The sequence below is a fragment of the Panicum virgatum genome, chromosome 3N (genome assembly GCF_016808335.1).
Source record: "Panicum virgatum strain AP13 chromosome 3N, P.virgatum_v5, whole genome shotgun sequence".
Lineage (NCBI taxonomy): Eukaryota > Viridiplantae > Streptophyta > Magnoliopsida > Poales > Poaceae > Panicum > Panicum virgatum.
The window spans coordinates 20,709,000-20,726,017 of NC_053147.1; the positions used below are offsets into that span (position 1 = coordinate 20,709,000).

The window sequence follows — 17,018 nt, forward strand, 5'->3', positions numbered from 1 at the left end:
GCGCCAAGGACTGTCAAAATGATATGGGATCTTGTTCAGACTTTTGCTGATCGGTGACTGACCTCCTTTTCAAGCTGGATGTCAGGAAGTAGAACATCAGAACCGATTGTTTCCATGGCCGTGAAGTATTGATGCTCCCCATGAATTATCCCATAAAAAACACATCAGAACTGGTAACGTGCTTAACAGAAGGCCATATTGGAAATACATAAGATGAATATTGCGCATTGGATTCTTCCTTAACCCAAGTTAGAGCGTGCAGAGCATGACAAAAAAATTCAGCAGCCACAAAGAAACGTCATGTTATCTCCAAGAGCTGCAGCGAAAACCTCAAGTTTATATGCAGCATTGGCAGCACCAAATTTTACAAAGACCACAGTGCCGTGACTTAGAGCAAGCAATGATGCGTGAACGAATTACACAAAGCTACACTTTACTGTTTACTACTCCTAGTAGGATCAAGAACTGACACCAGATTCCTCGTCATTTATGTGCCCTCACACCTCCACCGAGTAACTCTCGAAATGTCTGCTACAATCAACAGCTCATTTCACCTCGAGAACAAAAAATATTGAATACTGCACAAAACAATCGGAAAAAGGAAAATCTTCTACGTAGAATCTTTCGTAACACATCTACATGGATTCTATGCCTTGCCTTTCCTTTTAGCATCTAGAGCCTGTCAAACATGGAAATCAAACAAAAGGAAACAAGTAACCACATAATCTAACAGATAAGGTGAGGTTTAAGATCAGAAATGCCATAAAAAAAGGGATACCTTTTTCTGGAAAGTTCTCATGACTAATACAATTAGGTCACGTAACCTACATCGGAGTTAGATAAATCAGATATATGATTTTTATTTTCTTTGCAAAATGAAAAAGGAAATTTGCCATAGAGAGCATTGATAAGAAGGTACAGTGATAGTACCTAACATCTTGGTCCTCATTGTTTGGCTCTGATAGTCCCTGTGTATTAAATGGTAGATTTGCGCCTGTAGAACTTACTAATACAAATTGAGTAGTGCGCCCATTCGGAATTTTTGTCTGCGAGGGCAAATTGAATAAAGGACAATCAAATAAACATGTTGAATGAATCAAATAGTTACTGTAAATTCATAATTCTAAAATGGCCAACGTCACCTGGAATGATGGAAAATATACCTGTAGATTTGGTGAGTACTTCTCATCAAATATAACTTCACCAGTATGTTTGAACTTAATCTGATAGCTAGGTCGTGTAAGCACCAATGTAGCCAGTTCCCATTCCTCAGGAGAATATGCCTGCTGCACAAAAGAAGTAGAAATCAGCCTCAGCCTCAGATATTGTTCAATCAAACTTTTAGTAGGCATGACACAGATGTAGTGCAATCAACAAGTACTAAACAATTGTTCAGCTAGCAGCACCAAATGGTTGCTAGGAGAACAGGAGAACAGGAGTCCTAACTGAACAACTCCAAAAAAAAAAGGAGGCTACTATGGTTACTTTTCCCAACAAGGTCATAATATCCAAATACTTCTACCCAACTGTTTTTCTTCAACAGTAGGATGCATAACCTATTCTGCACAGGGAAAAAAGACACATCTAGACACCAATTACATAAATCAAACAATAAAATAAGCATTGAACAACAAATGTCGCATTACTGTCATCCTTACACTGTAAAGAGATCAAATCGAGCGCCTTCAAGTCCCAATATAAAAAGGCCAAAGATTACAGGATATGTCTCCAAGTACTAACTCAATAGTTCATCAAAGATAAACCACAATGCTCGATACTATGGTAAAGATTCTTGGAGAAGATGCCTTCCAAGTAAAAATCCTGTTATCTTCATAGGGCAGCATCGTGCTAACTGCTAATTAGCACAGACATATTCATGGGGTAAGTAAGCATTTTTAAGACATACCAGGACAAAAACTTCGAAGTCAGCTCTACCACTCGAAATACATGCTTCAATATGGCTCTGCATCTCTGGATCTGCAGATGTAAAATGGAACTTTAATTCTGGGATACAAATTACAAAAAATTCTGGTGAAATGCAACTAAGGCTAATGGAGAGTTGGGGGTGCTTTGGGGAAAGGGTGCAAAGCACACTAAAAACCTCAGGGTTTTAGCAACAGCACCATGAAGGATCAATCATGGCAAAATACACATGATTCAACTTTTGAAGCCATCATGGCGATATACACATTTAAAATGTCATCTAATAGGTAAGGAAGCTAGTAGAAACACTATTATGACAGCATCTTTGTGCTTTTTTGTTCAAGTTGCTAAGGCCATGCTCAGAGTCAAAAAATTGGAATTATCTTTCAGAAACAACTGCATGACCTGTACTTTCAGGTAACTGTAACTCAATTTCTCATCAGCAAATTAGTTTATTCAACAAACTTGAGCTCCATTCCATTACCACAAATATTTATATTGCAACATCAAGAGAAAATGCATAGAAATTTTTTTGAAATTACAGTGCCCTTTTCTTTTTTTTCTGAAGCAATACACATGAAAGCCCCACCTTGGGACACACGAATAGAAGGGATGCAAAAAGTAAAATCCACAAATGCTATCTAAGATAATATTCCTTAGTTCAAGGTTGTATCAGGATTAATTTATTATTAATAATTGATTAATGTAGGTAAAGATGCCCTTTCAGCTTTCGCCAAAGAACTCTGACTATTACCTAGCAAATGTCTTACTTTTTTCGGGAACATTTTTTTAGAAGAAATTCTAGCAATGTGTTATATATCTCTTACAGTTTTTTAAAGCATGACATGAGAACGAAGTTCTAACAATTAATCCACTAATATTAAATAGAAGAATTACAATGTTGTAACCCATGAGATCAGCAATCAAAAAATGCAGTAAAATTACAGTAAAAAACTCACCACAGGTTATCTTATTCCCATTGTTAGCAAATTCCGTCACCAAATCCCCCTACAAAGAAGCTTATTACACTAGGATAATGAATAAAATTCAAAATTGTCCAGTATCAGATGCTCATCAGCTCATGTATCAGTGGTGCACATGATTACATATTGAACACACGTATGAGGTAAAAAGTTAAGTACACTCCTATCATCCACAAATTAAGCATAACATTCTCAACATATGGAAAGGAAACCAGTAGGCAACGTCTTCCAAATGTAAAATTAGCACATTATTATTGACATAGAAATGAGAGAGCAGAAACTTTTCTCATAATAGTGTTTCTGGTCCCTCCTGTATAACAGAAAACACATGAAAAGCGTTTGACTTGACCACTGGCGTACATAGGAAAAAATAGATGAGTGCGTAGCTACAGCTAAAGAAATTGCTTAAATATTTATATTTTAGATGATAACCTGGCGGCCATTATCATCCATAGGCGTGCAGTCTACAGCAAGAAGAGTGCCAACATCATCTGCAGTAACCACATAGTCATACATCGTAGCACCTGAATTTCAAAATATAAAGAACTAGTCAGCAACATTAAATTGTCTCTGAACAATATCAAAGAATGTAGAACAAATTCCCCTGTTTACCTTCGATAGACTGCCTGATGCCATTTTCAAGATGGCGAACCCACTAGAATAGCAACATCATGGGATGAAAGGTTTTATTCACAAGATTTAACCAATAATAGCAATTATAAAGAATCGTAATTAGAAGTCAGAAAACAACATACCTGGAAATTGCAAAGGGTAGTACCATTTGTAGGGAAACCACATGCTGTTAATGTAGATCCTAGTCTAGGTTCCCCAACAATTTGAAACCCTTCAATACCAGGTAAGGGATCACCTAGATAAAATATGCAAATGCATCAATAGATATGATCTGGAATCTTTTCTAGCTATAGAATTAGCTCCTTGTTTACCAATTACCATCAGCTGGGTAGTCTTGATTGTCATGCCTGTACAATTGTGAGTCACCATCTACTCTTGCTTCTCCAGTGCGAACATTTTCCTCAAAATAATTAGAGGGAGTAGTACTTACAATATCCCTGAAATAAAGGGGCAATCAAGAAACAGATATCAAGATATTTTCAAGCAGATCAAAGGTTAGACTGGATGACAATAAATGCTAATTAGATAACAGAATCTCTAAAAAGAACTCAGATCTTGAGCATACTGCTGAAAATGGGATCCATGGTACATTTGCTCAGCATGCCGATCACTTGGACCTTGAGCATACCGAAGAGGGTTCCTATTTGCATCCTGTAATCAAGAACAGCTTAACCAGTTATGTTGGAAACATTTACAAGTTAGGAAAGTTGAGTGCAGGACCACATTACCATATTATAAGGCGAAGGTTCATTTCTCGATGGAGTTGCTTGCTGATGATTGGGATTATAAATGTTTACAGGTTGATTCACGTCACCTAAACTGTCCTGGATCAGTATAATCAACTAAGTGACTCAAAAAGGATAGCCCGAGTTAAGTCAAAATGCTAGCAGTAGGTAAACTGGTGGTAGCAACGTCCAACAAAAGACATCTATATACAGTCATGCAGAGGCATACCGGCACACAATAAAACTATGATGCATAAGCTATCTTGACAAACTCTTGAATGTGTCAACTATCTATCAATCTTAGTTTATGCAGGTAAACCAATGATCGAAAGTTGGAGAGCTATATCAAGAGACTCATATGTAATTCCAAATGTTCATATAAAACAGAGCTGCCCCAATGGATATAAACTCTTAAAGAGAGACCATTGACATATTCTGTTCTTGTAAGAGACCCACCTGCCCCGAACTGCATGATTAAAGATGTTTTAGGGCCTATTTGATGTTGAGGAAACAGGAAAGTTAAGATAAACTCTAATGGAAAGGAAAATTAGTGCTTTATAGCTGATCAGCTAGCATACTAAACTGTTGCGGTTAGAGTTTAATCAGCTATAAAGCACTAAACTGATATACCAAACTACAATATGTTTGGTTACATATTGAAAAACTTTATAGCCCATCAACTAAATCAAATTGAGGTATATCAGTAGTTTGGTTACATTTGGAGCCATCCCTTGAGCCACATTAAGTGCATCAATATAGTACAAAAAAGAGCATTCATAACTAGTCAACTACCTATGTTTAAAATCTAGAACGGCATGAGTTTTTCCAAAGTCAGCGTGCCAGTGTGCCACACATGTTCTTTGCAAGTCCAAGCCCCAAAACATGAAAGTATCAAACATTTAAGTATTTCAAAATGTTAAGGATGCACAATTGTGAACACTTACATTTAAAGATCTGATCTTCCAATACATCTGTTGGTACAAGCGCTGAAATTTGTGGCCAAAAGAAACTGTTACACCCTCATGTTAGACACTGAATAAAAGTAACATAAAGAAGCTAGTTATCAGGTTCAATTTTTAAAGACTAATGTTGGGACTTGGGATAAGCATACAGCAACCATATGAACTGAGCAAGGCACTAGAGGACAGCAGGAATGAAGAAAATTGAAGAATTTACCTAACTAAAACATCGAAACAACTCAATTCAATAAGAGATTGTGATGGCAGCTAGCCATGTAACAAAAGAATACTCAAAAGTCCAGCCATTAAGAAGAAATACTCATTGAAAACAATATAGCAGCTAGCATACTAAACTGTTGCGCACAGTGTCAAGATACAACCTGCTTGGTAAGTTTGTGCAAGCAGGCCAAGAAGTCTATCAGAAAACATCTTACTAGTTGGGTATAGCTTTTGGCAAATGAGTGAATCCAGTAACATTTGAGCAAAAGAGGAGAGTTTATGTTATTGTTTACAGAGTTAAAGATTTGTTACAATCTTAACAGCGCAGGTAATTCCAGATGAAATTACAGTTTATTTTAAATTTGGATTTTCACCATAGCATTTATGTATAATTATCACAGAAGAAATTAAGGCCATGACTTGGACCACAATATCCAGAGCAAGGCAATTCAAACATGTTGGTGCAGTAAGAATTACCTTTGCACCAGTTGTAATGGTGGAAGCATTTATTTGAGGTGGGCGAACATTGTATTCTGCTAGCATGCTAAGCAATGATGAAGTGAAAAGGTATAGCTCTTCTTCCTCAACCTAGAAAATATGATGTAATCGATTCATAAAAAGAGGCTGACAATGACAAACAGAAGAGTAGCCAAATGCAGAAAACTAGAGGTGATATTTAACATAACAACAACAACAACAACAACAACAACAACATAGCCTTTTTTCCCAAGCAAGTTGGGGTAGGCTAGGGATGAAACCCGAAAGAAATAAGTTCAAGGTTCAGGCACATTGATAGCTAGTCTCCAAGCGCTCCTATCCAAAGCTATCTCTTTAGAAATATTCCAATCCTTAAGGTCTCTCTTAACCGACTCATCCCACGTCAGTTTAGGTCTACCTCTACCCCTCTTTACATTATCGACCCGCTCAAGAACCCCATTACGCAGAAAACTAGAGGTGATATTTAACATAAATGTCACATAAAAGAATGTGGTTTAGAAAAATTATACTCGATGTTTTCTCAGTAGGCCATGGAGTTAGGAACCACATATTACATTCATCACAAAGCATTTTGCTAAATCACAATATTTGGAGTGGCATGTAACTAAAACAATCCCATGATGAAATAACATGAAAAATAAAATAGCTAAACAGGGCATTGCATATAGAGATTTTGAGCATACATTCTTGAAATGTACAATAGCACCATACTTTTAGTTCATTTGCCAGTCTCATATTTTCCTCAAGATGGCTTTTCTTCTGGTTCAATTGTTTCAAGGCACCAGATATAGCTTCTTCCTGCTTCTCGTCAACAGCCTAGCAGAGTAAGATTTAAATTAATGCATAGTTCTACAAATAGAACACAAAGCAAAGTGGCATGTATCGTCCATAGAGACCATCCTCAAGTCTGTGAGCCTTCTCTCCAGAATATGTTTTTCATTCAGCAATCGCAGCTCCTAACATGATAAATCAACAAAAATTAAAAATTAGGCATAGTGATAAAAGAAAAGAAGTAATGTTGAGGGTTTAAACCCTTTCTAGCCTCCTACCTTGAGAGATGCATCTGCAATTTGCTTGCGAAGCAGCAAGATCTCGTCCTCTTGTGATTGTGATCTAAAATAAAGTTCCTGCAAAAAGGAAAAAATCAGCAGGTCAAGGAATCGGCACAGATGAATGGACCAGCAAACTCAAACTTTTATGAACAGTTACCTTGGTCTCAGGATCCATAAGACGAGTATTGGGGTCCTCCACAACTAAGTCTTTCTGCAAGGATGCACCCTGGACTTGATGCCTGCCAGTGCAAGATATAGCCTCGCTTCACAAAGAAACCAACAAATTGAAAGAAAACATCTGCTGCAGTTATTATTGCTCAAGAAGGAAGGACCTGATTAGAGTGTCGGAGTTTGGAGCGAAGGGCTTGGCATCACCATTTTGTAAACCATGGTCCCGAGCAGGAACCACACTAATCCTAGAAAGTTGATTCCCGCCATTATGGTCCGCGTTAATGAGATCAACTGGTGCATCAAATGGATCCCGCATGTCCTTCCTCGGAATTTTTCCTGTAGACAGATGGCATTAGTCAAGTGCAGGACAAAAACCAAATGCAAACACACATGATTCATTCACTTGTAAGCTGGCAAACACATAATTATCTAGGTAATCCCTGAGAACCGCAAAAAAAACGAGTCCATATTCAGGTCACGGTTATCACTCAAGTTCATCTTAAATTCTGTATGGGAATCAACTAAACCAATGAACCAGTCAACTAAACCCCATCCAATGAATGGGTCAAAGCAAGGAAGGAGACTAAGGCAAATACCCCAAAAATTTCAGCAAGCCCATTTACATGACCAGATGTTTGGAACTCCAAGCACATCCTACCACAGAACAAAAAATAAACCAGAGCTTTTAAAAAAAATACAATGAACCCAGACTCGGCATGCTAGTTCTCCTAAACAAGCATTTTTGACGGCCAAATCAACCAAAACGAGTTGTATCTCACAGCTTTGAACTAGCACCGGAAATCTTCAATGACAGGCACAGGACCTGATGCTAGACATGTTTTAATAAGTCGCCTACAAGAAATTGACTTATTTTGACTAGGCAACCTAAATTAGAAGAGAATGTGTTAAATAAATAAGTAAGCAAGGCCTGTTAACCTGACAAATTATAGAGTGAAATTATCAGAGCACACATGTATTCTTTCATTCTCGCTGTTTCTTATTCGATCCCCATGGCTCCCTTAATAGGACAAGACAGAAACACTATATCTGAAACGGAAGTTCAACTGCAAACGCCAGGCCGAGCACAGGATATAGCAAATTTTTTAGGGGGGAAAAAACTGGATTTGTTACTTTATCCGGATTGGGAGCAAGCAGCGCCGGTCGGCGTCGGGCAAGCTCCTCCGGGGATCGGCGTCGCGGGCTCCTCCAGCTCCGGTGTCACGGCCTCCTCCAGCTCCGGCGGTCACGGGCCCCTCTCCGGCGTTTCGATTTGGGGGCGCCGGCAGGGGAGGGAGGGACGGCGCGTCGGCAGGGGATGGGGGCGACAGCGACCTCGTCCAAGGGCAAGTCGTCGGCGCAGAACCCTAGCTGCCACCTCGCTGCGACACCTGCGCAATCGGCAACTCGGCTGCGGCAGGCGAACGGGGAAGGGTCCAGCGGCCTCGCGGAAGGGGGCGGTGGCTGGCCTCGGCCGGGGGCGGTCGGGGAGTGGCGTGCGAGATGGGGGGGCGCGGGGGGGGGGGGGGGGATGGGATTGGAGAGCGCCGCGGCCTGGATCGGACGCGGCCGGGGGCGGACTCGGATTCGAGTCACCGTGTGACTCGCTACACTCAATCGTGTGCGTCTATTCTACATCCGACGGTCTTAGTAAAACCAAGGCCCAAACATCTCTTTAACCGAAGAGGGAGGAGGACAGAGACGTGAGCCGCAGTCGGGGGCGCAGGAGGGGGCGGTAGACGGCGTAGGAGGGGGGCGGCCGCGGTAGAGGGCCGCGGGGTCAAGAGGGGTAGCGGAAAATATATTCATCGCATATGTGATTTCCCGATAACACATCGTAGAAGCACTGTACATCTTTTTCCTCGAGCCACGGCGGCTGGTGAGCGGTTGCGAGCTAGGGGGGAGGGGGTGGCCGGGGTACGGGGGTGGTATGTGGGGGGAGCGGCCGCCGGCGAGGCCGCCGGCGGCCGGGGTGGTGGCAGGCGGCGGCGGTCTTTAGATTTCGGGTTGCCGGGGTCCGGAGCGGCTCCATGGCCTCCAGCTATAGAAGAGGAGGGGGCCGGGGGCGGGGGCGGCCCGGCGGCGGCGGCGGTTCGGCCGGCGGAGGGCGAGGCGCTCCCGGGCGGGGCCAGACAACCGGTGGGCGGTGGCCGGCGGCGGGGGCGAGCCGGAGCTACTGACAAATAAAAATTAATAACTTAATATCGAAGATTACATTATTCATGTTTTCACTTTTTCCACTGCACCTAGCAAGTCGATGTCTGAAGAACACAAATGTTACTCATTTGACTCGCCATTGGTTTAGAAAAATATGACTTTTGTTTAAGCATTGGACACTCAATTCACAATATAGATATTCTAAAATGTTACATGAATATGTAAAAGCAGTTAAATTATTGCTAGAGTTTGAACTATTATAAGATATTGAGTTTTTTTAAGATGGAACGACTCTATTTTTATTGTTAACTTATCGTGAGAGTTCAAATTCAATTCTTGAACTAGGAATAAATAAGATTCAACTCCAATGCAGCACCAATAGATAGATTATATTTTTAGAAAAAAATTTAGTACTAATTTATATTTTTCTAATTAAAAATGAACAAAAGAAATAAACAAATCCACTATTGATTTTACGTCAAGCAATACGTAGAGTAACTCCCAATGTAGGAGTAAAAACAATAATTGAAATGAATTAGTTATAAATTTTTAGAGATTAAATCCGATTTTTATTAATGCATATATATATATTAAGATTCAACTCCAATATAGCACCAATAGGTAGATTACATTTTTAGAAAACTATGTGAAGCGTCCCCTCATAAGAGAAGACTTAAATGTGATACAAAGCACCAGTCCCAGGAGGCTGATGCCACATTTATTACATCAGATGGTTCAAAACCGTACAAATCTTGGAGGACACTCGATACAGATGATAATAATAATTAACCAAGCTACGACGTAACACCAGACCGCAAACCACATGGGGTCTACCACGGGCTCTGAGTACTGTGACAGCGGAGGCATCTCAACAGGGCCGGTTCCACAGGCAAGGTTGGGTGTAGAACGATAACCCTACTCGGCGTCGTCTGGTACGAAGTCTGGGTCTTCTTCTGTAAAAAGTAAGAGTGGGGTGAGTACAAACGTACTCAGCAAGTCCAACCACACCCACGGAGGGGGTTATAACAGAATAATATGCATAGGTAAATCAAGGATAAGATTACGGTTTAATTTGCAGAAAAACGATATTTTATGCAGGGGTTTATTTTACGGAAAACCTTTTAGAAATCAGTTTTTGCAGTAACACAGAGTTCAGGTTTTAAAACTGCTACCGGACTCCCCGTCCGTCGTAGCACACGGCACAACTGCCGGACACAGTTCCAAAACAACTCACACCAGCCCATCCCAAAGAAATACTAGTTACGTGACCACACCGTAACTCGCCCAATACCGTGGGCACGGACTATTCGAATAGATTCTTAACTCTGCAGAGGTGTGCAACTTTACCCACAAGTAGGATACCACAACTCGAACACCGTCGTGTCGGTGTAGATCCCAACATAGCCATTACCCACCATAGCTAAGCCTGACTAGCCATCACGGGATGCACCAAGGGGTCATTGACCATTCACTTAGGTATGACCGGGCATAAGTCACTCGGGGCTTATCCCTTTTCCTTAGTTACCCGTTGCTCTCAGCTCTCCTGATGGCTACCACACCAACTAGTGGGATTTATGCTACGCCGTTGCCCATTCAACGGTCGAGTGGTTTGCACGATAATGGAGTTAGGTGAGATGACACACCAACTCGGTCCTTAGACACGACAAGATGGATATCTCCCTTCCTTGCCCTGCCACACAGGCATAAGCACACCAATCGGCAATTCACACAGAAATGCCGTCCATCCCATCCATACTCATCTTTCGAAAATCCACATTTTATCCCTTCCCACACACACACATTTCCTTTATAAAATAAGTCGTATTACGAGTAAAGTCCTAAGCGTTCTAATATTGATTAATGTCCAAGCAAAATTAGACATTAATCTAGGTAGTCAAGGAATGGTCATCACAAATCAAGGGGTGGCTATCCAACCATGTTTTCATGCAAGCAAAAACTTATGCAGTTTTATACATCAGGCCATTGGGTTGTATTTATAAAAACTAGGGCAGAAACATGCATCAAAGGATGGGATTGAACTTGCCGTCTTCGTAGCCTTCGGGGAAGTCCTGTCCTTCGGGCTCGGGGTCGCGGAACTGGTCCTCGTTCTCCTACTCACAGTACGGCTCGTTGACGGGTTCTCCTTCGTTCACTCCGTGGTCTACAGCGCACACTAACAAGCACACAATCAAAATAAAGATTTGTCGTCGAGCTCGAAACGGGGACACATGAAATATAGAGTATAGAGTGATATTTTCAAGTGGTTTCTGAATGACATGGTCAAGACTGGGTTAAATTAGGCATGGTAAAGTTTCGGTTTGATCCGGGGTTGTTTGGTACATGAAATGATAGGTTTAGTAAAGGTTTGTTGCCGGACAAGGGGTCGGGGCTTAGTTGTAATTATTCTTGAGGAGGTAGGGGCCTGGTTGCAATTTTCTAGAAATATCTGGACTATTTTGGGAAGGGTTAATGGCATAATTAGAATTACGTTTATATGTGGAAGGGATTTATTTTGAAATATGGTAAAGGGCAGGGTCTCCTTTGCAAATGGTACAAAAGGTGGGAGGACTCTAAAAAAAAGGAAAGAAGGCCAGGGGCCTTTGGGCAAAACTGCCCTACCTTCTTCCTCTTCCCCCGTGCTGGAAAACAGAGGAGCGGGGAGGGCTCGCCGGCGGCGGCAAATCCGGCGGCCAGGGGCTTCGGGGGCGGTCCGGGGTAGAGAGAAAAGAAGGAGGGAGCTGGGAGGGTTCGATCCCCGGCCGTGGCTCAGACCGGGGTGGCCCGAGGTGGCCTAGCCACGGTGGCCGGCGGCAACAAGCGGCGGTGGTGCTTGGCCGGTGGCCCTGGGCCATGATAGCGGATGGAGGAAGGGGGAAAGCGGAGTGGGGAGGTGCGGGGTCCGATTCCCGGCCTCACCTTGAGCCGAGGCGGCGGGCAGAAGTGGGTCGACGAGGGCGGGCGGCGGCGGCGCTGGCTACTCCAGTGGCGGTGTTAGGGAGCTCGGGGAGGGGCAGCACGGGGTGGTGAAGCTTGCTGAGGAGCTCGGGGGTGGGAGTATGGTGCGGAGGAGCGGCGCCGTTGCCCTTTATAGGCGCGAGAGGCGGTTGGGGTTCGTCGGGACGCTGCGGAAGCCGGCGACCGGATTAATGGCGGTGGGGCTGGCTCGGCGCTGTGCGGCCGTCAACGGGGGGGCGCGCACGGCGAGGTGACACGACGCTGCGGCCAGGCGGCGACCATTGCAGGCGGCGCTGTGCCGGAGTCGCCGCCGCTGTGCAGCACTGGCGGGGCGTCAATGGCGGGGCGCGCTTGCGGGCGGGCGACGAGGTGATGCGACGCCTCGGCGCAGGCGTCGACTGTCGCAGGCGGCGCTGTGCGGAGGTCGCCGGTGCTGTGGGCGAGTACGGGCGAGCGGGACCGGCGGCGTGGTTCGGTCGACGCCGCGGCGTGGCGTGGGCGCGTGCACGGCTCGGGTCGGGGGGCTGCCTTGCAACGCGTGGGAACAGGGAGTAGGGAGGTGGTGGTGTGAGCACGCACGGGCGGCGGCGTGGCTCGTCTCCATGGCCGGCGTTGTGGTGAGCCCCGGGCCTGCGTGTGCGCGGGCGTTCGCGTGGGCACGGCCCGAGGGCGGTGTGCGCGGCGAGCAGCGGGCGGCCGGGGCGCGGGACTGCCCCTGTGGGCGCGTGCGGCCAGGGCAGCGTCGAGCTGGTGCGGTCGGCGGAGCAGGAGGGAGGAGGGGCCGAGTGCACGGGGGAGGAGGAAGGAGAGAGAGAAAAGAAAATGGGAAAAGAAAAGAAAGAGAGAAAAAGAAAAAAAAAGGAGGGGAGAGGGAAATGGAGAGAGAGGAAGGGCGGGATTCGCGCCGACGCGATGCGGCCCCGGCCGGCCACGCGCGACGGTCGCGTGCATCGAGTGCAGGCGGGATTCGCGGCGTGGTCCACGGCTGGTCGGCCACGCGCGCGTCGCGCGCAGAGGAGGATGGGACAACGGGTGTTCAGGACAGAGAAATAGTCTCGGGATTTGGGGTTTAGGGTTTTAGAAGGATCTCGAGCTCAACGACGAAACACAGCTTTAGCGCATGATTTATTTTAGTCAATTTTCGGGATGTTACAAACCTACCCCACTTAAAATGAATCTCGTCCTCGAGATTCGGCTGGTTCCTAAATAGGTGGGGAAATTCCTTCTTCAGAGCGTCTTCGCGTTCCCACGTAGCTTCTTTTACTCCGTGTCTGCTCCACTGAACTCTGCAGATTCGCACTTCGGAGTTTCTGGTTCTTCTGGTGACAGTATCTAGAATCTTGATCGGTACTTCTTGATATCGTAGGTCTGGCTGTAGATCTATCGTTTCCACTGGCACCTGTTCTGCCTCGGGTACCCTCAAACACCTTCTCAATTGCGAGACATGGAATACTGGGTGTATATCCGACATTTCTTCTGGTAGCTCCAGACGGTATGCCACTGCTCCGACTTTCTTCAGGACTCGGTATGGTCCAATGTACCGAGGGGCCAATTTTTCTTGCACCTGAAATCTTCGGGTTCCTCGGATGGGTGATACCTTGAGATATACGAAATCCCTTGGGTTGAAACTTATTTCTCGTCTTTTCTTGTCGGCGTAGCTCTTCTGTCGGGACTGAGCTGCTTTCAGCTTTTCTCTAATCTCGGCAACTCTTTCTTCTGCCTCTTTTATGAGCGCGGGCCTTACTAGGGCACGTTCTCCAACTTCTGACCACATCAGAGGGGTTCTGCATTTTCTTCCGTAGAGAGCTTCAAACGGTGACATGCCCAAGCTTGCTTGGTACCCGTTGTTGTATGAGAACTCGGCATAGGGTAAACTCTGTTCCCAATCCTTGCCATAAGTGAGGACACACGTTCTCAACATATCTTCCAAAATCTGATTTACCCTTTCTGTCTGACCATCAGTCTGCGGGTGATAAGCGGAACTAAAGTCCAGCTTGGTGCCCATGGCTTTATGCAAACTTTTCCAAAATCTAGAGGTGAACTAGGTTCCTCTATCTGAGACAATTTGACTGGGCACATCATGCAACTTCACTATGTTTTCCACATAAAGCTTGGCTAGCTTCTCTCCGCCGTAATTGGTTCGTACGGGTATGAAATGAGCTGATTTAGTAAGTCGATCCACTATTACCCATATGGAATCGTGTCCTTTCTGGGTCCTAGGCAGACCCACCACGAAATCCATTCCTATCTCGTCCCACTTCCAAACCGGGATAGGTAGGGGTTGCAACAATCCTGCCGGCTTCTGGTGTTCAGCTTTGATTCTCTGGCAAGTATCGCAATGGGCGACAAATCGTGCAATATCTGCCTTCATCCCATTCCACCAATATTTCTGTCTTAGGTCCATATACATTTTGGTGGATCCTGGGTGGATAGAGTAGGCCGAGTTATGGGCTTCGTCCATGATTATCTGCCTGAAGTCTCCCTTCTGGGGCACACAAATCCTATCTTTATACCATAACGTTCCCTTATTATCCACTCTAAAGTCTGGTGCCTTATTTTCTCCGGTCTGTCTCCGGATTTCCATCAGTCCCTTGTCCGATCTCTGGGCTTTCCTGATTCTTTCTTCTAGAGCGGATTGAACGTTCAGCACTTGGCTGGAGCCTTGAGGGACAATGTGCACGTTTAATCGTGCCATTTCCTCTTGTAAATGGTCATTCTTGGGCCCGTAGGATTTCCGACTTAGGGCATCGGCTACTACATTGGCTTTACCTGGGTGATAATGAATTTCCAAATTATAATCTTTGACTAATTCCAGCCATCTTCTTTGTCTCAAGTTCAAGTCTGGCTGGGTGAAGATATACTTCAGACTTTTATGGTCGGTAAAGATTTCGCACTTATTTCCAATCAAATAATGCCTCCAGATCTTAAGTGCGTGCACTACGGCTGCAAGCTCCAAATCATGGGTCGGGTAGTTTTGCTCATGAGTCCTGAGCTGACGGGAAGCATATGCAACGACCTTTCCATCCTGCATTAGTACACAACCCAATCCTTGTCGGGACGCATCACAATAGATAACAAAATCCCGATGAATATCCGGCAGGGTTAGCACTGGGGCTGTCGTCAATTTCTGCTTCAACTCCTGGAAGCTCCTTTCACACGACTCCGTCCAGGTGAACTTCTTCTCTTTCTTGAGCAGCTCTGTCATGGGTCGGGCTATCTTAGAAAATCCTTCAATGAATCTCCGATAATACCCAGCTAATCCAAGAAAACTTCTGATCTCACTCACGTTGGTCGGCGGTTGCCAGTTGGAGACTGCTTCGACCTTCTCGGGATCCACTGCTACTCCTTCCGCGGTCAGAATATGACCAAGGAAAGCTACTTTCTCCAGCCAGAACTCACACTTGCTGAATTTGGCGTACAGCCTATGCACTCTCAGTTTCTCCAAGACTACCCTCAGGTGCTGTTCGTGCTCCTGAATACTCTTCGAGTAAATAAGTATGTCGTCAATGAAGACTATGACAAACTTATCTAGCTCGTCCATAAAAACTTTGTTCATGAGGTTCATGAAATAAGCGGGTGCATTTGTCAGTCCAAAAGACATCACTGTGAACTCAAACTGTCCGTATCGGGTGACAAAGGCTGTCTTCGGAATGTCGCTTTCCCTAATCTTGAGCTGAAAATATCCGGACCTTAGGTCAATCTTGGAAAAGTACTTGGCTCCTTTTAATTGATCGAAAAGATCATCGATCCTGGGAAGGGGGTACTTATTTTTGATAGTGACTTCGTTCAGTGCTCGGTAGTCTACACATAATCTCATACTTCCGTCCTTCTTTTTGACAAATAAAACCGGGGCTCCCCACGGTGACGAACTTGGCCTGATGAAGCCAATCCGTTGTAACTCCTCTAGTTGTTTCTTTAACTCCGCCAACTCGGAGGCTGCCATCCTATAAGGTCTCTTGGCTATGGGGGCGGTTCCAGGAACAAGATCGATGACAAATTCTATGTCCCTATCTGGTGGCATACCGGGGAGTTCTTCGGGAAAGACATCGGGGTACTCATTCACTACTGGAACTTCTTCCAAGGTCTTGGTTTCCATACTGAATACCATCGGGTTTGTTCCACTTTCCCGGGTGTGACAGGTCACTCGGACTCCCTCTGGGTTTGTCAGATGTACTACCTTGTCCGTACAACCTATGAGGCCATTGTGTTTGCTTAGCCAGTCCATTCCGAGGATCACATCTATCCCTTCTGACTTAAGTACTACTAGGTCTGCTAGAAACTCTACCCCACTTAAATTGATCCTTACCCGTAGACAACCCAGTTGACACCTGATGTCTCCTCCGGGCGTCCGGGTTAATAGGGGTGTTTTTAGTAGTACTGTAGGTATTTTATGTTTCTCCACAAAGCTTGAGGAAATGAATGAGTGTGATGCTCCAGAATCAAACAGTACTGTTGCAAGAGTTGAGCTGACTAGGTACTCACCGAGTACTACGCCCTTAGCTCCTTGAGCTTCCTGTGCGTCGATGTGGTTGACGCGAGCTCATCCAAAAGACTGCTGGGATTACCTCTGCTGGTTGTTGTTGTTGTTGTTGCTGCTGCGGAGGGGCACTCGGTTGGCACCGGTCAGGACTGGTTTGGGTCCGTTCACTGTGTTGGAGAAAGCTGATGTAGCCGGCTTGTTCTTGGCATAGGGGCAGTCGGCGATGAAGTGACCCGTCTCACGACAGTTGAAGCAGGCCCTCACAT

General features: G+C 44.9%; 1 protein-coding gene across 2 annotated transcripts; it reads right to left on the reverse strand.

Moving 5' to 3' along the window:
* Positions 1-277: 277 nt before the first annotated feature.
* Positions 278-8,661, reverse strand: LOC120665000. 2 transcript variants are annotated; one of them, XM_039944413.1, is made up of 20 exons: positions 8,295-8,661; positions 7,325-7,499; positions 7,150-7,231; positions 6,990-7,067; positions 6,837-6,896; positions 6,652-6,756; positions 5,920-6,030; positions 5,209-5,250; positions 4,268-4,363; positions 4,105-4,190; positions 3,858-3,976; positions 3,662-3,774; positions 3,519-3,561; positions 3,339-3,430; positions 2,883-2,931; positions 1,907-1,977; positions 1,164-1,283; positions 931-1,046; positions 779-824; positions 278-679 (listed from the first exon to the last, which is right to left on the reverse strand). In XM_039944413.1, exons 2-20 carry the CDS (start codon positions 7,477-7,479, stop codon positions 647-649), a joined length of 1,617 nt encoding a protein of 538 aa, XP_039800347.1. In that variant the 5' UTR covers positions 7,480-7,499; positions 8,295-8,661; the 3' UTR covers positions 278-646. The 2 variants fall into 2 exon arrangements, with proteins under 2 accessions (XP_039800347.1, XP_039800346.1); XM_039944412.1 differs by having other exon boundaries at positions 1,164-1,286; positions 8,295-8,660.
* Between the last annotated feature and the right edge of the window lie 8,357 nt (positions 8,662-17,018).